The sequence below is a fragment of the Elephas maximus genome, chromosome 15 (genome assembly GCF_024166365.1).
Source record: "Elephas maximus indicus isolate mEleMax1 chromosome 15, mEleMax1 primary haplotype, whole genome shotgun sequence".
Classification (NCBI taxonomy): Eukaryota; Metazoa; Chordata; class Mammalia; order Proboscidea; family Elephantidae; genus Elephas; species Elephas maximus.
Window position 1 is genome coordinate 4200743 of NC_064833.1, and position 25450 is coordinate 4226192.

The window sequence follows — 25450 nt, forward strand, 5'->3', positions numbered from 1 at the left end:
ATGATGCGATTGGAAATACCACGGCTTGGGTCAGGCGCACCTTATTCTTCTAGGTGACATCTTTGCACTTCAACATTTTAAAGAGGTCCTTTGCAGCAGATTTACCCAATGTAATGCGTCTTTTGATTCCTTGCCTGCTGCTTCCATGGCTGTTGATTGTGGATCCAGGTAAAATGAAATCCTTGACAACTTCAGTCTTTTCTCCATTTATCATGATGTTGTTCATTGGTCCAGTTGTGAGGATTTCTGTTTTCTTTGTGTTGAGGTGCAATCCATACTGAAGGCTGTGGTCTTTGATCTTCATAGTAAGTGCTTCAAGTCTTCTTCACTTTCAGCAAGCGAGGTTGTGTCTTCTGTATAATGCAGGTTGTTAATGAGCCTTCCTCCAATCCTGATGCCCCATTCTTCTTCATATAGTCCAGCTTCTCGGATTGTTTGTTCAGCATACAGATTGAATAGGTATGGTGGAAGAATACAACCCTGCCGCACACCTTTCCTGACTTTAAACCATGCAGTATCCCTTTGTTCTGTCTGAACAACTGCCTTTTGATCTATGTAGAGGCTGCGACAGTTTTAAAGTGCCTAATGGTAAAAGCCTAGACTTCTTTGAAGAGACTGTGGTGGAATTATGGATGTCAACGGCCGTCCTGATGAGGATTCAGACTGAAGTGAGGAGAGCTGTTAGACTGGAGATTGTGCAGATGGCAAGAAACAGCAGCAGAGAAGTGGCAGCAGCAGAAGCAGGAAATGAGCACTAGAGCACTGGCACTGGCCCAGAGAGGCAAGAAGCTGAGTGCCTTTTGGCTGAAGTTTACTGGTAGAGTGGGATTCCTCCAGACACTTAACCAGTGGAGCTAAAGAGCTTTGGGACACTTGTCCCAGTAGGGCAGAAGTGAGCCATGAGGCTTTAGGGGCTGAGAGGCCAAGTAACCAGGAAGCAGAAGCTGAAGAGGCAAAGAACACAGGAAGCAGAGCTGCTTCAGTCTCAGAGGACAGGGCCACAACTTCTGGGGTCTCAAAGGGTAGAGCCATGGCCTCTGGGGCTTCAAATGGTACGGTCACGGCCTCCTAGGTTTCAAAGAATAAGATCTTCACCAACTTAGTTTTGGATTGTGGGGCTGCCTTTTACAAGTGTCAGGAGGATGGGGCCAGATCTGCTGCTCAAAGCTGAGGGGGTGGGGCTGCCATGCCCAAGGAGCAGAAGAAAGGGGTCTAGTCTGCTGGGGCCGAGGGGGTAGGGTCGCCACTCAAATGGACTAGGAGAATGGCACTGCCCAAAGCTGAGGGAGCAGAGTTGCCATTCCAGTGGGCCTGGTAGGCGGAGCTGAAGCCTAGGGCTGAGGGGCTTCCACCGAGAATCGAGAGAGGAGAGTGTGGCTAGCACTTAAGAGTCTGAAGGGCAGGGCCATTGCCTAAATGGTCTCAGAGAACAGAGGACTATTTCCAAGCCTCGAAGGCTAATGTAATGTTCTCTGCTGACTTGCTTGGTGCCTGTTATCCCTTCTTTCTCTCCAGTTTCTTCCATTTGTAATGGAAATGTCTAGCTTGTGCCTGTTTCACTGTTGTGTTTTGGAAGCAGATAAATTGTATTCTAGATTTCACAGACGAAGAGGAATTTTTGGATTTTGGCCTTGGAGTTGAATTAAGGCTGTTGCTATGATACGATGGTGTGACTATGTTTTACATGTGCCAAGGACATGAGTTTTTAAGGGCCAAAGGGTGGAATGTCTTGGATTGACTTGTGTCCCCCCAAAATATGTGTCAACTTGGCTAGGTCATGATTCCCAGTATTGTGTGATTGTCCACCTTTTGTCATCTGCTATGATTTTCCTAGGTGTTGTAAATCCTATCTCTATGATGTTAATGAGGTAGGATTAGAAACAGTTATGTTAATGAGGCGGGACTCAATCTATAAGATTAGGCTGTATCTTGAGTCAATCTCTTTTGAGATATAAAAGAGAGATGTGAGCAGAGAGTCATAGGGACCTCATGCCACCAAGAAAGCAGTGCCAGGAGCAGAGTGTGTTCTTTGGACCCAAGGTTCCTGTGCTGAGAAGCCCCTCGACCAGGGAAAGATTGCTGACAAGGACCTTCCCCTAGAGCTGAGAGAGTAAGAAAGCCTTCCTGTGGAACTGGCACCCTGAATTTAGACTTCTGGCCTCCTAAACTGTGAGAGAATAAACTCCTGTTTATTATAGCTACTCACTTGTGGTATTTTTGTTATAGCAGCACTAGATAACTAAGCAGCGACCCTATAGGACAGAGTAGAATTACTCCATAGGATTTCCAAGGAGCAGCTGGTGGATTTGAACCGCCGAGCTCTTAACCACTGTGCCACCAGGGCTTCAAGACAGAAGATTGGGTAGATACAAAGACGAATAAGACGGTCTGTCACCAGGGGCTTCAATTTACTAGGAGATACTACAGAATTACAGAGGGGAGGGGGGAGGGAGACTACAGTCAGGGACCAGTTAGCCGCCCCACCGACACTCATTCACATCGATCCCGTCTGAGGGGGGTGCTGGCAGGCCCCTTTTGCAGAGCGGGAAGCCGGCTCAGAGAGGTTAAGTCATTTAGTCCAGCATCTCAGAGTAAACGATAGCGCTTCTCCAGACCCCAAGGGTAAGCGCCCTCTTACAATCACGTTACCTCCCTGTGTCACTCTGAGTGGTGACATCAGTCAGTGGTGGATGGAGCCTCTCAGAGAGTCTTCTCTTTGCTGGAGACCTGTGTCACGAAGCTCAGACTTCTTAACGGCTATGGAGCATCAGCGTGTTCTACATGCCAAGGAGCTAGGTTTTCCGTCTCACTTTTACAGCAACCTGATTGCAAATAACTGACAAAGTAAAACCTAGAAACTTCTGAACTTTTAAATGAAAACTGTTCGGCTGTCCCTTTTAGCAGAATGTAACAAACACTGCAGGGTGAGCCAAAGCTCTGTCTTTGTAGGGTGATGCTTTACTATGCAACTTCAGCTTAAAAAAGTTTAGATGGAGGTAATCAACCTTGACAGTTCGTTTTCAGTTCTTAATGAGAGAAGATGCAGTATTTTTTAACTGCCTCTGTAAACCAAAAAAACAAAACCAAACCCACTGCCGTAGAGTCTATTCCAACTCATAGCGACCCTGTAGGATAGAGTAGAACTGGCCCATAGGGTTTCCGTAGCATCCAAAAGCGAGTGTAAACATTACATTTTTTACGGTCTGTTTAGAGCTCTTTTACAGCCGAAGGTTGTCTACTTGGGTGATTTACCTGTACCACCTGGGCACCTTTCTGTGTAGTTTATTGGACTGCATTTACATGATACATGTAATCTAAAGGCTTCCCTACTCCAACATATTCCAGGGCAGAATTACGGCTGTTGTTAATTAATTATCTAAAGGCTTCTAAAGCTATGTAATACCAAAAAAGAAGGGGGGAAAAAAAAAAAGATGACCTTTATCAAAATTCCTTTGGATTTTACCTGCAGACTCCGGCTGAGCAGCCCTGGGTTTTCTCTGGACTTGAACATACACATTTATTTGGGTGTGGACTGTTTTTTGATTTGAATACCAAGCTCTTGTTTTTCATAAGCCGTGTGAATAAATAGTACCCAAATCACACAAATATGAAATATTTTCTTTTTTTACATGGTCTAGAGTCATGCAAATGATATACGCTGTGTCTTTAATTAGGTCTTAACGACAGCGGCAGGTGCGGCAGGTGCAGAGCTGAAGGGCAATTGCGGCGCCTTCTCTTACGACGGCTGAGGCTCTGTGGGGGGTTAGGTGCTTTCCTACAACTTCCAGAAAGGACGTGTTTCTCTTTCTATGGGGAGGGTGTCGGGCATTTGCCCATGATTTAGTCGTGATTAATTCTAAACCGTGATGAATTAGGGGAGGGTCAGGTTCTTATTTTTTTCTGTCGATTCTTAAGTCTTTTTTTTTTTTTTTTTTTAACCCAGAGTTTGTAATTTGTACGATGGGGATAATGAATACTATAATGGCTGCTCTTCGAAGTATTTAGAGCATCCTCAAGTTTTTGTGGCCAAGTTCTGTTGCTCCTGGCCCTCAAGTTCATCGTTAGCTTTCAAGTTTACAACAAATCAATGAGATTATGTATTTTTCCTATTGAATTTTGTGTTAACTTTCTTTGCTACTGTGGCTTCACGCTAGGTTTTTCTTTTTAATGGGCAGCTTGCGTTTTTATTTTTTATCCCTTGAAAACATAAATATTTTATTAGTCTTTAAGCATGTTCAGTGGTCACAGAATTGAATTAAGACCCGATGATTCTAATCGTTGTTTCGGTAAGAATATAGAGCTTCTACCTGTGCCCTTTGCCGCCTGGTTGATTCCGACTCAGTGACCCTGTAGGACCGAGTAAAACTGCGTAGAGCTTCTAGAGGAACTTAAAAAAACTGACATTATCATTTTCAAAGAAGAGAGGACCTATGCCTTTTTGAAACCTTGAATTCTACCGAAATTGGCTTAAAAGTGTATAGTTCAAAGAAAAATGCAGCGTCTCACAGAACTCACAGACTGTATCAAGGAAATGGCTCGTGTGGTTGTGGAGGCTGGCAGGTCCCAAATCTGTGGGTCAGGTACAGGCTTCTGACTCAGATGGCTGCAGGGGCTGACGAACCCAAATCTGCAGGCCAGACAGGGTGCTGACTCACAAGGCTGCCGAAGCCGGTGAATCCCAGAATCAGCAGGTCAGGTGGCAGGCTGCTGGCTCAAGCTCCAAGAACCTGGGGTTAGGCAATGGCAAACTGAATGCAGGATCCAGAATGAGAGAGAGGGAGAGCCCTGCCAGAGCACCCACATATATGCATTGGACGCAGGCCACATCCTAGGGAAAGGCGTAACTTGAGTAAGGGTGAGACTTGAGCCGTGCCCTCCTGCAAGGCTGTGACTCAAGATACATCTACACCAACCCGGCTTCATTAACATATAAAAACCCCACACCAAACTCACTGCTGTCAAGTCAATTCTGACTCGTAAGGATCCTGTAGAACTTCCCCACAGAGTTTCCAAGGAGCCCATGGTGGATTTGCACTGCTGACCTTTTGATTAGCAGCTGTAGCACTTAACCACTACGCCGCCAGGGTCTCCCATTAACATGTAGAACTTAGGATTTACAACACATAAAATGGAGGATAATTAGAATAATCACATCAGATCACAAAATGGAGGACAGACACACACTACTGGGAATCATGGCCTAGCCAAGCCGACATACAGCCCCAACCATCACAGGTTCCATACACCTTATTTGCATAGTCTCAACCCTGGTCGCATAGTGGTTAAGAGTTCAGCTGCTAACCGAAAGGTCAGCAGTTCAAATCCACCAGTCACTCCTGGGAAACCCTATAGGGTAGTTCTGCTCTATCCTGTAGGGTCACAATGAATTGGAATCGACTTGATGGCAATGGGTTTTTTTTTGTTGTTGTTGTTTACTCAGTCATTGTGTGTGCGTCATAAAGACTATGGCTCCTGTTGCTAGGTGCTGTCGAGTCGATTCTGACTTATAGGGACCCTACATACAACAGTACGAAACACTGCCCTCTCCTACACCATCCTCACTATGCTTGAGCCTGTTGTGCAGCCACTGTGTCAGTCCATCTCGTTGAGGGTCTTCCTCTTTTTCGATTGCTCTCTGTTTACCAAGCATGATGTCCTTCTCCAAGGACTGATCCCTCCTGATAACATGTCCGAAGTATGTGAGATGTAGTCTCACCATCCTTGCTTCTAAGAAGGGTTCTGCTTGTGCTTCTTTCAGGACAGATTTGTTAGAAGGGCCATATTAAGTAATTCCTTGCGCTGCAGGGTTCTGTGTTCAGTTCTGAGGACAGTAAGATTTAGCCAGGTGCAGGGGCAATGAGGGTGGCGAAGGCGGAGGGAGCAGCCTGGGCCTACGAGTGGAGGTGGTGGTGGGGTGGGGGCACTCGCTGTGAAAAACTCTAAGCGGGAGTTCTGAGGTCAGTGTGGAGGGGTGCCCCTGCTAGGGAGGACTTGGGGCGGGGGGCCTGGTCATGGAGGGGTTGCCAGAGCTTGGCTCTTGTGTTTATAACCCAGGGAGGCGGTGAAGGCTTTGGCAAGCAGTGATTCTTAGGACAGGCATTCTGGTTCTGCCTGTGCTGACCGTTGTGCAGAGGAGGGCATTGGGACCGGCTAGGGCAGCGCCGTCTGTCCCTTTAGAGACCCATCCATTCATTGGTTTGTTCATAACATGTTTCTGAGTGTTGGGGGAGAGGCGTGAGCATCCCACAGCAAGCAAAACGTATTTGCCTTTTTGGAGCTTATAGACAACCAAGGCCAGAACTTGATTAAGTATAGAACATTACAGGAACACACAGCAGGGATGCCTAACCCCAACTGCAGAGGTCAGGGACAGAGAAGGCTTCCCTGGGAAACTAGCAGATGGTCCCGAAAGGAGAGTGCAAGTAGCCAGGCAGAGGGGGAACTTCCTGTACGGCAGAGGGGGAACTTCCTGTACGGCAGTGGGGAGGTGGTGTGGGGTGCTGGGGCCTGGGTGGGGAAGCCTCCTGTAGACCACGCTTCTCCCTAGAGCCACATTGGGGAACCACTGTCAAAGGGTTGGAAGTGGGGGTGTGACATAACCAGATGTGTGCTTGAGGAAGGTTACTCTGGCTCTGTGTGTGTAGAATGGGTGAGGGGGAGTGGTGTATAGAGTAGGGAGAGTCAGAGACCAGTGAGAAAGCTGTTGAAGGCTCTCTGGGAGGGAAAGATGGGTGGTGGGTGCCTCAGTGGGAGAGGAGATGGGGTGCGGATTGAGTATGTTGTCCTGGGAAGATTTGCTAGAAGGGCTGTCAGGACAGTACCTTGTGGTTGGGAAGAAGGCAAACGAAGGCCGGCGTTTTCTCTCTTCTCGCACTCTGCCTCAGTGCTGGTCTTAGTTCAGGCGATAGTTGGGATGGAAGAGCTAAATTCCAGGTAGCCAAAGAGTTTGTTGAGCTTGTTTGTGGTATCAAGTCTGGTAGGATTTAGGTTGTATTGAGGTCTGTCAGTAATATTCATTTAGTGAGAAACTTCAGAGCCTTAGGATTTCCTTAGAAGTTTTAATCCTTGATAAGATTGCTTTCTTGGTGAAAGAGAATTTAGTACAGCTGCTATTTCTCTTTAAAAAATTATATTGTTTAAGAAATTTAGTATCCAAAGGACTAGAAGTATTTAAAAATTGTAAAGGAAGATTCCTGGTATATTTCCTTTGATTTGTGAGTTGGTGAGGCATCAGGGCCTTGCATTATTTAGGAGCACATCTGTGCCAATCTTGAAAGAGTTGATGAGGGTCCTGAGGCCCCCACTCGCCCAAAGCTTTTTTAAAGCTTGTTCTGAGATAGTGAAGATTAAAGGGCTTGTTTGCAAAGGCCAAAAAGTTGACTTATAATAGGCAGGATATTTTTCTTTATAAAACGATAATGGGCCTGAAATGAAGAAGGTGGAAGACAGTCGATTTTTTAAAAAGTGGAAACTTAAGCTTTCTTGTGCTAATGTGACTGAAAAATTTGAGAAGAAAAACCCTACTCCAGTGCCAAATTGAAATACGTGGTAGAAGCCCTACATACACATTGCCTGTAAGACATGACTTGCCGGTGTTTGTGTTAGGAAGACGACCCCTTCAGCTCACATAACTGGCAGTGGTCTTTGCTGGCTTCCAGCGACAGAGCCTACGGTTGTCTTCCTCGTGTGGTCAGTAGTAAGAGGACGGAGTAGTGCTTGGCAGTGTGCTTTGGGGGCGGGGCCAGGTGTTAGCGATGACATGTCTCCATCACATCTTACCTTTCAGACATTACAAGAAGCGGTGCCAAGGCCGCATGCGGAAGCACGTGGGGGACTTGTGTCTTCAGGCCGGGATGCTCCAGGACTCCTTGGTGCACTACCACATGTCGGTGGAACTTCTCCGCTCCGTCAACGACTTCCTGTGGCTTGGAGGTGAGAGTATCTGATGAAGGCGATCTCATATGTCACTGCTTCAACTGTTCTTTGAACTGAGAGAAAGCATGAGTAAGAATTGGCTTTAAAAAGAGAAGACATGATGTTTAAGTAGCAATGAGAACAGACATTTGTACACCAATGCCCATTGTAGCACTATTCACAATAGTTAAAAGGTGGAAACAGCCAAAATGTCCTTCACCAGATGAATGGACAGACAGCATGTGGTACATCCATGCAATGGAATATTAACTCAGTCACAAAGAGTAGTGAAGCCCTGATGCATGTCACAACATGGAATAACGTTGAAAACATCATGCTGAGCAAAATTAGCTGCAAAATACTGTATGCTCTCACATATGAAATAAGCAAATATATACCAAAAAAACCCATTGCTATCTAGTGGATTCTGACTCATAGCCACTGTACAGAGCAGAATAGAATTGCCCCATAGGGTTTCCAAGGCTATAATCTTTATGGACGCAGACTGCCACATCTTTTTCCCATGGAGCGGCTGTGCGTTCGAGCCACTGACCTTTTGATTAGCTGCTGAGCTCTTAACCACTGTGCTGCCAGGGCTCCAAGCAAAAATCTAGAAACCAGAAATTATTAGTGGTTATCAGAGGTGGAAGGGAAGGAGGGAGGAAGGGAGAGTTTTTGTTTATGAGGCAGGGAGTTTAATGTTAATGGTGGTGGAATAATTTGGAAAAGGATAGTGAGAACGGTTGCACAACTTTAAGAATGTAATCAATTTTGCTGAATTGTACATGTAGAAATTGTTGTCTTTGTGTATGGTTTATTCTGTATATTTTCACCACAATTAAAAAGTAAAGGATGAGGGAGGAGAAGCAGCCAGCCCTGTGTTGCTTCTGGGTGCAGTCTCTGGGGTTACCTCCCTGTGGTATCTGCTGCCACGTGAACCCCGCCCTGCAGCCCTGTGTTCTGTGGCACTTTGTGAGACCTCTGTTGAAGAACTCACTTCATTACTTCATTCTGACTTATATCCTAAGGGGTGGACAGACGTGCTTCCCTCACTAAAATGTTGACTTCTTTGAGGAAAAACCCTACTTAGTCGTCACTCAAGGAACCCTGCTGGCACAATGGTACCAAAAGCACTTGGCTGGTAACCAAAAGGTGGGTGGGTCAAACCCACCAGTGACTCTGCAGGGGGAAAACCTGGGGATCTGTGCCCGTGAAGATAGCTGCCTGGGAAGCCCTGTGGGGCAGATCTGCTCTGTCACATGGGGTTGCTGTGAGTCGGAATTGACTTGATGGCACCCAACGACAACAACAACAGCCACCACCGCCACCACCAGCCCTCATTCACACAACATTGACTCAACACACACTCCTGGAGGTGTGTGTGTTCCCCCATGGCATGGTGTACTTCTGTGTCTTAGCACATCCTCCTCTCGGCTTAGAACACCATTCCCCATCTGATTCACCTATTACAGTCATTCTTCAAAACCTGATTCAGACATCAGCTAGTGAACGGCAAAACGAAAAGTGGTGCATTCACACGGTGGAATATCATGCAGCCATAAAAAGGGATGAAGTCCCGATACATACTACAACACGGAGGAGCCTTGAAAATATCATGCTGAGTGAAAGAACCCAGACCCAAAAGGCCACGTATGGTCTGATCCATCTATATGAAATGTCTAGAATAAGCAAATCCATAGAGACAGAAGATAGGTGAGTGGCTGCCAGAGGGCAGGGGGCGTGGGAAAATGGGGAGTGACTGTTAATGTGTACAGGGCTTCTTCTTGCGGTGATGACATGTTCTGGACCTAGACAGTGGTGATGGCTGCACAACTTTGTGAAACCTAAAAAAACCAAACCCATTGCTGTTTAGCCAATTCTGACTCGTGGTGACCCTATAGGACAGAGTGGCACTGCCTGTCTTCATCATCTAGTGCTGCTATGAAGAAATAGCACAAGTAGGCGGCCTTAACAAGGAGGATTTTACTTTCTCACCGTCCAGGAGGCTAGAAGTCCAAACTCAGGGTGTCGGTTCCCGGGGAAGGCTCTCTCTCTCTGTCAGTTCTGGAGGAAGGTACTTCTCAGTCTTCCCCTGGGCTAGGACTTCTCTGCACAGGAACCCCAGGTCCAAGGGACGCGCTCTGGTCCGGGTACTTCTTTCTTGGTGGTGTGAGGTCCCCAACTCTCTGCTTGCTTCCCTTTCCTTTTATCTAAGATAAAAGTTGGTGCAGGCCACACCCCAGGGAAACTGCCTTTACATGGGATCAGGGATGTGACTTTAGTAAGGGTGTTAGAATCCCACCCTAATCCTCTTTAACATAAAGTTACAATCACAAAATGGAGGACAACCACACAATACTGGGAATTACGGCCTAACCAAGTTGATACATATTTTTGTGGGACACAGTTTAATCCATGACACTGTCCCATAGGGTTTCCAAGAAGCAGCTGGTGGATTTGAACTGCCGACCTTTGGTTAGCAGCTGTAGCTCTTAACCACTGTGCAACCAGGGCTCCTACAGATTGTGAATACACTAAAAAAATGGCTGTATTGTACACTTTGCTGTTGTTGTAGTTATGGGCTGTTGAGTCAGGTCTGATTTATAGCGATGCTATGTGTAACAGAACAAAACACTGCCCCGTCCTGCACCATCCTCATAATGGTTGTTATGCTTGAACCCATTGTTGTAGCCACTGTGTCAATCCATCTTGTTGAAGGCCTTCCTCTTTCTCCCTGACCCTCTACTTCAGCAAGCATGATGTTCTCCAGTGACTGGTCCATCCTTATATCCAAAGTCTTGCCATCTTTGCTTCCAAGGAGCATTCTGACTCTATACTTCTTCCAAGACGGATTTGTGGGTTCTTCTGGAAGTCCGTGGCATATTCAATATTCTTCGCCAACACCATAATTCAAATGCATCAATTCTTCTTTGGTCTTCCTTATTCATCGTCCCGCTTTCGCATGCATATGAGACAATTGAAAATACCATGGCCTTAGTCCTCAAAGTGACATTTTTGCTTTTTAACACTTTAAAGAGGTTTTTTTGCAGCAGATTTGCCCAATGCAGTATGTCATTTCATTTCTTGACCGCTGGGTGTTGATTGTGGATCCAAGTAAAATGAAATCCTTGACAACTTCAATCTTTTCCCCATTTATGGTGATATTGTTCATTGGTCCAGTTGTGAAGATTTTCGTTTTATGTTGAGGTATAATCCATACTGAAGGCTGTGGTCTTTGATCTTCGTCAGTAAGTGCTTTAAGTCCTCTTCACTTTTAGCAAGCAAGATTGTTTCATCTGCATAACGCAGGTTGTTAATGAGTATTCCTGCAATCCTGATGCCCCATTCTTCTCCATATAGTCCAGCTTCTATTGCGTACTTAAAAAGGGTAAATTTTATGACATGTGAGCTATATCTCAATTAAAAAAATTAGAGAGAAAAAGAAAAACACCTCATCCAAAGGGCAGCCTTTGCAGCTCTACACGTATTTGGACAGAGCTCTGTGTAGGCCCTGCACCATCTTGGATGAACCCTGTCTGCTGTGAGCTGACCTTTTGCTGGAGTTGTTGGCATGTTTACCCTCCTGTGTCTCCTGGGCTGGAAGTGGGAGACCTGAGCTGTTCTTTTTCATCTCTGAGTGTCTGTTGTCTAGTGTATCATAGATGTTCCATGAAGGCTTGTTGAATGAATGTTGTATGTGAGGGGACTAAGTAGGGTTTTTCCTCAAAGAAGTTGACAGCTTAGTGAGGGAGGCATATCTGTCAACCATTTATGATACAAGTGGGAATGAGATAATGACAGAAGTTCTTTAATAGTAGTCTTAACAAAGCGGTCTTTTCAGTCATCTCATGTGCACGCGAAAGCTGGACAGTTAATAAGGAAGACCAAAGAAGAGTTGAATCCTTTGAAGAATTATGGTCTTGGAGAAGAATATTGAGCATACCCTGAAGAATGAACAAGTCTGCCTTGAAAGAAGGACAGTCAGAACGCTCCTTAGAAGCGAGGATTGTGAGACTGCTTCTCACTTACTTTGGACATGTTATCAGGAGGGGTCAGTCCCTGGAGAAGGCCATCCCTCAACGAAGTGAATTGACACAGTGGCTGCAACAATGAGCTCAAACGTAGCGAGGATTGTGAGGAAGGCGCAGGACTGGGCATCGTTGCCTTATCTTGTACATAGGCTTGCTATGAGTTAGTCGACTCGATGGCACCTAACAACAACAGTGCTGTAGAACACACTAAATATCAGAAATACTTAAAATCGACTTCAATCTCATAATCTGGCTGCTGCAGGCAGTAAGAACCAGGAATAAATGGAAGAAAAAAGAAACAGACAAAGGATTAAGTGAGGTGAGAAAGACAGCACAACTATAAGGATTTGCTACAGCCGCAAACGGAGTAGATACACTCAGGGTGTGTGCTGTGGAAAGGTGTCCTGGGCGTGCTTGGTGGAATTACTTCCCAGTATTTTCACATCAGGGTACTTTGTGCCACGTGTCTCTACACCGCAGAGCCTGGCCTACAGCTGGCCACACGGTCAGCACTGAACTTGTTGGGCGAATGACGGAATGATGCCCGAGGATACCGGCCCGCTGCACACGCGTACTTAGGCCCTCTGTGAAACCTTGAGCATCCGAGAGTTCTCTGTGTTGTAGCCTCAGCAGGAGCATGAGAGAGATAATAGGTGCCATGATCTTGTTTGTAACAAAACCAGGGTTGTTTAGATGTTGCTATGGATTGAGTTGTGTCACCCAAAATGTGTGTCAACTTGAGTAGGCCATGATTGCCAGTATTGTGTGGTTGTCTACCATTTTGTGATCTGATATGATTATCCTATGTGTTATAAATCCTAACTTCTGTGATGTTAACGGAGCCCTGGTGGCGCAGTGGTTCACCGTTCAGCTGCTAACCAAAAAGTCAGCAGTTTGAATCCACCAAGTGCTCCTTGGAAACCCTGTGGGGCAGTTCTGCTCTGTCCTATGAGTTGGCATCAACTGGACAGCAGTGGGTTTTTTATGAAGTTAATGAGGCAGGATTAGAGGCAATTATGTTAATGTGGCAGGACTCAGTCTATAGGATTAGGTTGTATTCTGAGTCACTCTCTTTTGAGATACAAGAGAGAGACTCCAGCAGAGAGATGTGGGGTCCTCCTACCACCATGAAAGAATCACCGGGACAGAGCGCATCCTTTGGACCCAGGGTCCCTACACTGAGAAGCTCCTTGACCAGGGGAAGATTGATGAAAAGGACCTTCCTCCAGAGCCAACAAAGAGAGAAAGCTTTCCCCTGGAGCTGGCGCCCTGAATCCGGATGTCTAGCCTCCTAGACTGTGAGAGAATAAATTTCTGTTTGCTAAAGCCATCTGCTTTTGGCATTTCTGTTACAGCAGCACTGGATAACTAAGTCAGATGTGATCTTTGTTTTGGGAAAGTTTGGCCTTTTCAGATAATTAAACTGTTCAAATTATTCTTCTTAGCCATTGCAGTGTGAACTGATGACGGGCCACTAGCTCTCTAATTGTACTTTTTTATTGGTTTGTTTTATGCCCAGCTGCACTTGAAGGTTTGTGCTCCGCCTCTGTCATCTCTCACTACCCTGGTGGGACCGGCGGTAAGACTGGGGCACGAAGGCTTCCGGGCAGCTCGCTCCCTGCCGAGACGGCCAACAGACACCGACCAGGTACGCCTGTTCCTTCCTGGGGCCTCTATTCACCTGAAGTCTTTAAAGCCAACAGGAGAGTAATTTACTATTGTTCCTGTCTGAGTTAGGCCTGACTAATTTTAAATACAGTATAAAATCTATTGAGTCCAGCATTACCCATGAGACCTTTTGTTCTTCTTTTACTGAATATTTATGGATCTTAGTGAATAGTCTTAATGGATTAGCATGATTGGTCTCTGGAACGCTTGCGTAACATTTCATGGTGGACCTGACTTGAGGTTCTGTGCTTGGGTCTTTTTCATAATTTCTATGTGTTGGATGCATCTAGCCCCAGAAGTCAATTTTAATAGCTAATTCAGAGCCTGGGGCCTGTTTATTATTTACTGGTTGATGAAGTTCTCTTAATGACTGAAGTTTGATTTGCTTATGTTTGTTAGCAATGAAGAGTGAAAAAACTTCTTTGGAAGAATAGGCCCACAACTACCTTTTGAGGTTGAATTTGAATCTTTTGACCTTTAATGAATGAACTTGACTTTGGTGGTTCAAGATATTGTTGTCAAGGTGCGCACACCATAGAGGATAACAGGATGAGAGCTCAAGGCCGTACCCACAGCTGCTAGGTATTTTTTGGTCCAGGTGATTTTTAGGCATTTTTTCCCCCAAGGAGGATGCCCACAGTAGTTACTGTGTATTGGATGGGGGAATGCCTTCAGTTTCCTTTTTCCCTGAGTGACACCATCTCACAGCGTCAGCAAAGACTGCAAAGTCTACCTTTATCAACCGGTTAGGTAGCCGCACAGTCTGTGTCTGGGCTGACTCTCTGTAGAACTGCTTGGATGAATCTATAATGGTTCTTGAAGGTGTTTTATCCTTCCCCAGCAGAGAGTGCCGACTGACCTCAGTTATTTCAGAGGAGAGCAAAGCCTGCTGGGAAATGACATAGAAAGTCTGGAGGTTGGAAATACAGGCGTCCCTGCCCCTCTTCCAGTCGCTGACTCTGGGAGGAGGGAACAGTACTTTTCTCTTCATTGTCTTCTCCAGTCAGCCACCAAGCCTAAAATCTCCAACACACCGGGAAGGTGACAGCATTCTATTTCCTCTTTAAAAGGCAGCCTCCTGCCCTCTCTCGGTATGCCTTTGCACTGGAGGGCTTTTTACTGTGATTTGAAGACTGTGAGTGAGTTGAGATGTTCTCCTCTTGATGGGATTATGGGACTGAGACTTTTTAGGGGAATGGTTCATTTCCCCCTTGTCGATTGTAGGCAAAAAAGTTTGAAGAAGCTGAAAAACTGCTCTGTCTGCAGCAAGCAGAGAAATGTCTTTATTTAGCTCTGTATAGTGTAAAACACCTGAGAACTTTCTACTGTTGAAGACAGTCTGTGGGGTGGAATACCCAGTGAAGCCCAGAGGAGAGGTGAAGGAGCACTTATTATCTCATTTAAAAGCTTTGTGATGACTTTACCACCTTTGAAGCAATTTAGAGTCCAGATCTCTTAGCAGGCTAGAGGTCACGAACAGATATATTGTCTTGTCTTGGACATTAATTTCAAGATAAGTCAATTTATAATGACAGCCTTAACCTACATCAGGAATTTATGGCATCTACTATCTGAAACATGAGTCAGAATCAACTCGATGGCAGTGGGTAGTGGGTAATATCTGAAACAAAGACCAGGCAATTTAACCTTCTCCCTTGTATTTCATGGAATGAATATCTCAGGTCTCTTTTTCAACAGCAAAATATCAGAAATACAGAAGTCATTTAATATCAATGTGACCTGGAGCAAGTTGTTTAATCTCTCTGTTCCTCAGTTTCCTTATCTGTAAAATGGGAATGATAATCATAGTACCTACCTCACGGGCTGTTGTGAATGTTGAATGACATACCCATTGGTTTCGACGCATAGAGACCCTATAGGACAGAGGAGAGCTGCCCCGTAGGGTTTCTGAGGCTGTAATCTTTATGCAAGCAGACTGCCACCTCTTTTTCCCACAGGGTGGCTGGTGGGTTTGAACCATCGACCTCTCAGCTAGCAGCTGAACACTTAACCACTGCATCACTAGGGCTGTCTTTTGAATGACATACACATTTATAAAGAGCCTAGGACAGTTCTAACTCATAGTAAACCCAAAAACCCGTTGCCATCGAGTCAAGTCCAACTCACAGTGACACTATAGGACCAAGCAGAACTGCCCCATAGAGTTTCCAAGGAGCTCCTGATGGATTCGAACTACCAACCTTTTGGTTAGCAGCTGTAGCATTTAACCATTATGCTACCATTCCATAGTAAGCCCTTGATAAATATTAGCTGTTATTATTATTGTCAATATTATTATTGATTAAAAATAACTGGTTGTATACATTTATGATTAAGGGACTCTAGACATCTCAGACCCAGATTACATAGCTTCCAAGCAGATGTTCTCTGGGAAAAGGAAATTTTCTCCCCTTTTAAAATTGAGTTATTTAGATAGGTTCACAAATGTTTTATTCTCAGCTAACGATCTAAAAGTTACCATTTTTTATTTTCTTAACTCTGTAGGCATTAAAAAAAGAACATTAAAGATGATTAGGGTGCAAAACAGAAGGGGCTTTGAAAATTCAATCACTGTAATGACTTACCACTTCTTTTTCTCTAGCGAAGCTTGTGAAGAGAAAAGTTATAAAGGCCAATTCGGTTCTGTGAATCTTTTAGTATGGAAGAAAGATTAATTAAGTTAGTGAATTTTGAGAGAAGATAAACATCCATACTCTTTTCAGATGATGAATATATAGTTTTGTGGGACTTGGGACTTGCCAACCTGGCTTTTGATGACTTATTTTGTCATCGACTTGAAGGCACACAGCAACAACAACAGTATGATTTAAAGTGATAAGGCACCTTTTTCTTTAGTGCAGTATGAGTTTTGGACATCAGAGGAGACTCTGAAACTTGCTCTTGAACATCGAGCAGCTAAAACAAAAGGAAGAATTGATGAAGTAAGAGAACTGAACAGAAGATTTCAAAGGGGGGCTTGACAAGACAAAGTATTATAATGACCTGTACGAAGAGCTGGAAATGGAAAACCAAAAGGGAAGAACGCACTTGGCGTTTTTCAAGCTGAAAGAATTGAAGAAAAAATTCAAGCCTTGAGTTGCAATAGTGAAGGATTCTATGGGGAAAATATTAAACGATGCAGGAAGCATCAAAAGAACATGGAAGGAATACACAGAGTCACACCAAAAAGAATTAGTCAATGTTCAACCATTTCAAGAAGTGGCATATGATCAGGAACCGATGGTACTGAAGGAAGAAGTCCAAGCTGCTCTGGAGGCATTGGTGAAAAACAAGGCTCCAGGAATTGATGGAATGTCAGTTGAGATGTTTCAACAAACAGATGCAGTGCTGGAGGTGCTCACTTGTCTATGCCAAGAAATACGGAAGACAGCTTCCTGGCCAACTGACTGGAAGAGATCCATATTTATGCCTCTTCCCAAGAAAGGTGATCCAACCGAATGTGGAAATTATAGAACAATATCATTAATATCACACACAAGCAAAATTTTGCTGAAGGTCATTCAAAAACGGCTGCAGCAGTATATCGACAGGGAACTGCCAGAAATTCAGGCTGGTTTCAGAAGAGGATATGGAACCGGGGATATCATTGCTGATGTCAGATGGATCCTGGCTGAAAGCAGAGAATACCAAAAAGATGTTTACCTGTGTTTCATTGACTATGCAAAGGCATTTGACTGTGTGGATCATAACAAATTATGGACAACATTGGGAAGAATGGGAGTTCCAGAACACTTAATTGTGCTTACAAGGAACCTTTACATAGATCAAGAGGCAGTTGTTCGGACAGAACAAGGGGGTACTGATTGGTTTAAAGTCAGGAAAGGTGTGTGTCAGGGCTGTATTCTTTCACCATACCTATTCAGTCTGTATGCTGAGCAAATAATCCGAGAAGCTGGACTATATGAAGAAAAACAGGGCATCAGGATTGGAGGAAGACTCATTAACAACCTGCGTTATGCAGATAACACAACCTTGCTTGCTGAAAGGGAAGAGGACTTGAAGCACTTACTATGAAGATCAAAGACCACAGCCTTCTGTATGGGTTGCACCTTAACATAAAGAAAACAAAAATCCTCACAACTGGACCAATGAGCAACATCATGATAAATGGAGAAAAGATTGAAGTTGTCAAGGATTTCATTTTACTTGGATCCACAATCAACAGCCATGGAAGCAGCAATCAAAAAATCAAAAAGATGTATTGCATTGGGTAAATCTGCTGCAAAGGACCTCTTTAAAATGTTGAAGTGCAAAGCTGTCACCTTGAAGACTAAGGTGCACCCGACCCAAACCATGGTGTTTTCAATCGCATCATATGCATGTGAAAGCTGGACAATGAATAAGGAAGACTGAAGCAGAATTGATGCTTTTGAATTGTGGTGTTGGTGAAGAATGTTGAATATACCATGGACTGCCAAAAGAACGAACAAATCTGTCTTAGAAGAAGTACAACCAGAATGCTCCTTAGAAGCAAGGATGGCAAGACTGCATTTTACATACTTTGGACATGTTGTCAGGAGGGATCAGTCCCTGGAGAAGGACATCATGCTTCGCAGAGTACAGGGTCAGTGGAAAAGAGGAAGACCCTCAACAAGGTGGATTGACACAGTGGCTGCAACAATGGGCTCCTCAAGCATAACAACAATTGTAAGGATGGCGCAGGACCGGGCAGTGTTTCATTCTGTTGTGCATAGGGTTGCTTGAGTCGGAATCGACTCGGTGGCACCTAACAACAACAACAACAACGATGATGTTTTGATGAAATCCCATAGGGTTTCCAAGGCTGTAATCTCTAATGAAGCAGACAGCCACATCTTTATCCCATGGGGCAGCTGGTGGGTTCGAACCATCAGCTTTTTGTTAGCGGCCCATCACTTAACCACTGTGCCACGAGGAATCCTTATTTTAACAAGATAACCCAGTGGAATAGCAACTGCAGAATTTAGAGATTATTTGTACAGAATGTGTATTTTTTACAACTCAGAATTCATATTGCTGCATAAAAACTCACTGCCGTTGAGTCGATTCGGATTCATAGCGACCCTATAGGACAGAGTAGAACTGCCCCATAGAGTTTCCAAGGAGCGCCTGGCAGATTTGAACTGCCGACTTCTTGGTTAGCAGCCGTAGCAACCACTACGCCACTAGGGTCTTGTTGCTGCATAAATATGCACTAAAACATTTGGGTAACTAGGAATTTGTCATCCTGAAGTTGGTCAAGAGACATAAACTTTAGAAAAATTGATGTAGAGGTATTTTCAGGGAATAAATTTATTTCTTTTATGATTGAAGAAAATTTCTTTTTTTTTTTCTGTACCTTTAATATATTTCCCTGGTTGGTACAAACGGTTAACCACTCGACTACCAGCTGAAAGGTTGGTGGTTCAAACCCACCCAGAGGTGTCTGGAAAGACAGGCCTGGCGACCTGCCTCTGAAAAGTCACAGCTGTAAAAACCCTGTGGGGCAGTTCTACCCTGCACACGTCCGGTCTCCATGAGCAGGAATCGACTTGACAAGCGTCAGGTCAACTGACAACAAGAACGACAACTCTTAATATATTATTTTAGCCTAACCTAAAGAATGTTAATCTGGTATTTGTCATTTTTATAGCTGGAATAAAAGATGTCATTGAACAGATCATGCTGTTTCTGTATGTAAATAAATGATTTTTGTATTTCAATACAATTACATGATTTATAGTTCCCAGCCCTTTGGGAAGTGTTTTGCAAGACAGACTACCTACTATTCGAACTACTATTTGACTTCTGTGAATATAGGGGTGATGGGGTAGCTATGAGTCAGAATTAACTCGACAACAACAGGTTTGATTTTGGGGTTTGTAGATCAGTTGGGTTTTGGTTTAGAGCAGAACACAAGGACTAGGAGTAAGCTTTGCTACTGGTTACTAGGGCAGATTCCTGGGTCTCCGCTTCTCCGTCTGTGAGCTGAAGAGGCCAAACCAGATGCCCAAGTTTCCTTCCAGCTCTAAGATCGGTTTCTTTGTCTCCATCTTTTGTTTCTGTCAGGGTTTAGACCCATTCTGGTTCGAACCCCTGATGGTAATTTGCATTTCGAACGAGTTCCCTGTTGAGAATTTGCATTTCCACCCCAGATACACCGAATCAGAACCTACGTTCTAACAGGATCCCCAGGTGGTTCTTACGTAGGCTTCCTGGGACCGTTTCTAGCAAATTCTCAGCAGGCGTTTGAACCAGAACAAACCAGTTCAGAGCCTTGGTTTCTGTCCAGGGGGTTAAAGATCTCACATTGAGCGCCGCACAGCACCCCTGCCCTGAGGCGGTCTGTGCTCACTGGGTCCTCAGTTATGGGCTCTGAGCTGCCGTTTTAAAAAGTCTTACTGACTGTGTCCTATCACGCAGGGGATTTATTTTGTTGCATCTTTTTTAGCAACTTGGAAAGCCCTTTTTGGCCGTAGGTGGCACTGTTGCACCTTATTATTATTATTATTTTTTTTAAATCTTCGTTTCCCTGTTTGTGAAAGAAGCAAGGCTTAAACAACGTTCCTTTAATTTGATTTCTTTATTTAATGCTTCAGAGCCGCACCGTGGCTGTGATACCTGGAGACCTGGGAAGGGTGTTCTAGCTATATCTTATTTTCATTCTGCCATTTTCTCAGCGTGAAAATTTCAGGCGTGCTGTGTGAACAATGGTGAGGTTGGAACTTTTCTTCCAATATTAGAAAGCAGTCAGGCGTGGTTTTATAAGAAAGATAGAGACCGTCCCTGGGGCACCTTAAAGCTGAAAAGCTTGTTGAACTCAGCGAGACTTGAGTGTACTGCCTGGTTTCGTGTTTATGACAAAACCAGCTTTAGTGGGAGGTAGCTTGGTTTCATGGAAGGAGCCTGGGTTTTCAAATTCAGCTCACTTGGGTTTGAATACAGATGCCACCACTTGGCAGTGCAAACTTGGGTAAATTCTTTCTATGAGGTTTTTTTTTTTCCCCTCACCTATAGAACAGGGATAAAAATACCTGCCGTGTAGAACTGTGAGATTAGAGAGCGTGTTTGAGAAGTGTTTAGCATAGTGCTCACCCCAGAAACATCTCACGTTGTTGTTGTTAGGGGCTGCGGAGTCTATTCCGACTCACAGCGACCCATGTGATGGGGTTTCCTAAGCTGAGATATTTACGGCAACAGATTGCCAGGTCTTTTTCCCACAACATCTCAAAGTGTCAGTTGTTACTTTGTACAACTCCACCATTTTATAGTCTTTGATGATTACTAAGGAATTAAGATGGGAAAAACTAGTTTTATCAGAAAAGATGCAATTAAAAAATGAGAGAGATATTTGAGGAGTCTCAGCAGCGCCTACGCCCAGATTTAGCAGCAGCGTCAGGTCATTAGAGTCATCCTCAGCCTATCTGGAGGCACAGAATTGTTAATTAGCACATGTTGGGGCTCAAGGGGGGGCCCAGTGAGAATGCTTCTGTTTTTCCACATCCAGTTGAGAGATGAGACAGAAGAGTAGGCAGAAGGAGAATCCAAATGTCACCCTTATTACTATAAGCCCTACTCCCCATGAACTTTAGGGGTGCAGGAACAATGGATATCTTCATGCTGTACCCTGGAATTAGACCCACTGGTCACTGCTCTGGGCCACAGTAGGCCTTCCCCTGAAGGGGCCAACCCTGGTCACACTTAGGGCTGGAGCAGAGAGTCCTGTATGCCTCCTGAGGTAGCAGCTCCTGAGAAAAGAGGAGGGCTTCCCATGCCCAGCTCAGCATCCCAACACACTGATCCCATAACCCACTCTGTGTGTGGGGAGTGAGAGGTCAAGAGGTCAGGAGTGTTTGGGAAAAGGCCTTCCTAATGGAAACGGGGACAGCGAGGAACGGGTTTAACAGTTCACGGGGAGTGCATAAATAGGGAAACAAGGAGAGTTAGACCAGAAAGGAAACAGGGAGGCTGCTCGGGATGGGGATTTGTAAAATCACCTCAGTAGGTACATTTGTTGAGCACCTGGTGCTACACGCTATTCTAAGCATTTCACATAAACTGATTTAATGCTCACAAAAGCCCAGTGAGGTAGGGTTGATTATGTCAGTGGTGGAAAACTTGTGAGTCCGGCTCTCTCAGCTTTCCCTGGAAACACAATAGCCGTCAAGCTCCACAGTGCGTTTCCTATGGGGCCAGTTTACCATGAGGCAGAGACTGAGCCAGTGTCTAAAGCATCGGAAGGTCTCAGGCTTACTTTCTGCTTGGAAGTTGTGGTACAGTCTAACATATTCAAGTTTCCCACTGAACACAGAGCCTGTAGGCTTATCTGGGATTCCCCAAGGCTCTGTGTTGCTGAGTGCCTCCCTGGTGTTGCTGTCAGCTCATCACCACAGGGCTGGGGTCACGGCGAGGATGACTAGGCTTCACTTTCCTTGTCCAGAGCAGACTCAGTAGAACTATCCGCTGTGAGGGCCGCACTGAGAACTGCACGCATGTCTGCAGAACACCGTGCTGGCTCAACAGAAGCACCCTTTTTTTTTTTTTTTTACAATTTGCTCAGGATGAGTAATAGTAGCTGTTCCTTATTTTTCTTGGAAAGCAGAAAAGGCGCCGCACGTGTGACATTCCGTTGCTCGGGACTGCTTTTCTGATCAGATCGCAGCGTTGCAGATTTTTCAAGGCTGCGTGAAGTGATTTTTCAGTCTGTGTTGAAGAATGTTGTTGTTGTGAGGTGCCGTGGAGCTGGTTCTGATGCACAGCGATCCCACCTACAACAGAATGAAGCACTGCCTGGTGCTTGTAAATATGTGAGGTTGTGGTATCTGAAATAGCTCCTAAATAGGACCATCACTGTGGGGTCTGTTCTCCAGAGACAAGTGAATACATGTGCTATTTTAATAACAATGTATGCTAATGGTACGTCAATTTTTGAGTCTGGTTAATGTGTTTAAAAATGATCATAGGTATTGATAAACACAACTCTTGAAACCATTACTCTTAGGGTGTGTTTTGCTGTAATGGAAAATTACGTTCTATAGAGAAGGCTAATTGGATCTCATGGATATTTGGATAGCTGAGTGAATGATCAAGGCTTTTAAAAGCTTCTTGATAAGAAACAAAAAGGGCCACATAAACCAGAGGCTCCATCAGCCCGAGACCAGGAGAACTAGACGGTGTCCGGGTACCACCAATGACTGCCCTGACAGGGAACACAACAGGGAATCCCTGATGGAGCAGGAGAAAAGTGGGTGCAGAACTCAAATTCTAGTAAAAAGACTACACTTAATGGTCTGACTGAGACTGGAGGAACCCCAGAAGACATGGCCCCTGGACTCTCTGTTAACCCAGAACTAAAACCATTTCTGAAGACTACTCTTCAGACAAAGATTAGACTGGACTATCAGATGTAAAATGGTACTTGTGAAGAGTGTGCTTCTTAGTCAAGTAGACACATGAGACTACGTGGGCAGCTCCTGTCTGGAAGTGAGATGAGAAGGCAGAAGGGGACAGGAGCTGGTTGAATGGACATGGGAAATACAGGGGGGAGAGAAGGAGTGTGCTGTCACATTATAGGGAGAGCAACTAGGGTCACATAACAATGTGTGTATAAATTTTTGTACGAGAACGAACTTGAGTTGTAAACTTTCACTTAAAGCACAAAGAAAAAGAAATAAATTAAAAAAAAGCTTCTTGATAATAATGAAGTTAAACTGTTTTGTGTTTTCAACAACTATAGGGTTGCTGTGAGTTGGGATCAACACAACAACAACATGTACAAAGCTACCTTCTGAAAGACAGAAATCCCTAGCTGGAGGGAGCACATAGCAATTCCCGGTGTCTGTGAGACAGGGAAAAAAGGATGGATTGGCTGATTTTAGGGGATGTGTTCCAGTATAGCCTTCTGACCCCTTGGGAAAAAAGGATGGATTGGCTGATTTTAGGGGAGGTGTTCCCGTATAGCCTTCTGACCCCTTTTCCTCCATTCCAGAGTTTTACCATCTACTTGCACAAATAAGTTAATATTCCTTTGTCATTGGCTTGTTTGAGGCAAGTAAGATCCTCCTATTCTCGTAGTTGTTCAAGGAAGAGCTGGGGAGCTGGAGCTTAGACAGTGTGAAGGGAAAGACGTAGGAAGCACTTTCCGACTGGTTCAGGGTATGAGTAATAGTAGCTCTTCTTTATTTTTCTTCTAAAGATCAAAAGGCACTGCACGTTATTCAGGACCGCTTTTCTGATCAGATAGCAGCCTTGCAGGTTTTTGAAGGCTGTGTGATTATGAAATGTGACTTAGTAGTATCTTTAAAAATAGTTTTGTTTTGCAAATAAAAGACCATAATCTCTTCTTTTTTCCAGGGGCACAAGAAGTTCTCATTGATCCAGGTACATGATCTCTGTGCTTAGTTTCTTTTGCTTTCCCTCGTGGTGGTTGTTTTTTTAAGTGCTTGTTTCACAGTGGTATGAATGAGTGGTTAACGTTTCTGGATTGTGATCTTGGGAACATTCTGATTTAAGTGATTTTAAATCAGAACTATTAACAACCCGATTATTGTCTGGCCCTTGTCTGGTGGACACTGCATTGCTGTGTGTCGTCTGCCGAAGAGGCAAAGGCTTCCTCTAGCATGGTTAAGTGGGTGACTGGCTGTGTGGCTTCATTCTTTGAATGCGTTCAGCATGCTTGTCCTGTTAATTCTGAATTCATAGTAATGACTTCCTCTGATTCTGTGGTTCACGCCCCTCTCAACATGAATTTGAATTCTGTTTTGCATTTTGTGTGTGTGTTCTCGACAGGGAAAGGGCTTTTGATTTTGTTACAGAGGTGGGCTTTCCATTCCCCCCTTCACACCTTCTGTCAATAATATAGCCGAAGTCTCTTTTATCAAGAGGGTGCTTATCTCATGGTGAGCACTATTTTCTGGCTTAGTCGCAAACAACGACAAAGGGTAAAAAATTAAAATGCGAAGTCCCTTGATTTGAAGCCTGGAAATCTGGACAGTCGTGCCTACACGGGCTTTGTTACCCACACGTCTTCCCATGCACCTCTCCTGTGCAGCTTGACTCTGACATGAAGCTGCTTCACGTTGAAGGTTTTTAACATTTGTGTTGAATCCTTCCTCTAAGCTTGTGGCTACGTCTCTGGATATGGCTGGTGGAAATGCAGAGGAAGGAAAACAAATGCTTTGCCCTGTTTTCAGGAGATCTGAGCTGCTGATTAGAAAACAACTCGAGGTCTGTCCAGGCCCCTGGACTTTATGGTGCTGAGGGGTGGAGGGACCCCAGGGCTTAAATGGAGGAAACATTAAATAGAGGTTGGATTTATCGGTATTTGGCCAACAGAAGTCACTGAGCCAAAGTCTGGCTAGCTACGACTGATATAAAGTACTGAATTTCAATGTGTCGATCACTTTACTTAGTAGGAGAATTAGATGCTGGTACCAATTAGAAGCACCTTAGAAAAAACCAGTCATCTGTTAAGATTAAAATAGGAAGATGTATTTTTTACTTCTAAAACTTTACAAAATAAGGCTGGGTAAAGATGAAATTGGGTGTAGAGTACTGAGAGTAAAAGTAAGGAGGACCCTGTAGGGCTGTGTTCTTCAGGGATGGGCCAAGATCCTGCTACAGAGGCTACAGGCAGTAGGATGCCCCAGAGAAACCAATATTTGGTGCTCAATGGCACCTTCTGTAATGACCCCAAAATGACCTCCATTTAACCGAGGGAGAGCAAGTAAAGACAACTGACATTCTGCTCCCTCCCACTCTTGTTCCCTTCCTGCCTTAACCCCCCAGTTCTGATTCGACAAGGGCTTCCAAGCCTGAGCTGCCTCCACACGCACCTGGACTGGCACTTAAGGAAGTCT

General features: G+C 44.6%; 1 protein-coding gene across 4 annotated transcripts in view; it reads left to right on the plus strand.

Moving 5' to 3' along the window:
• Positions 1-25450, plus strand: part of TRAPPC9 (trafficking protein particle complex subunit 9) — a 652210-nt gene that overhangs the window by 11826 nt on the left and 614934 nt on the right. For 2 of the 4 annotated variants that reach the window (XM_049853997.1, XM_049853999.1), the window contains exons 3-5: positions 7787-7932; positions 13465-13593; positions 23946-23972. In XM_049853997.1, coding sequence (XP_049709954.1) covers positions 7787-7932; positions 13465-13593; positions 23946-23972 — 302 coding nt within the window. The remainder of the gene's footprint in view (positions 1-7786; positions 7933-13464; positions 13594-23945; positions 23973-25450) is intronic. The other 2 variants (XM_049853998.1, XM_049854000.1) reach the window with 1 other exon arrangement.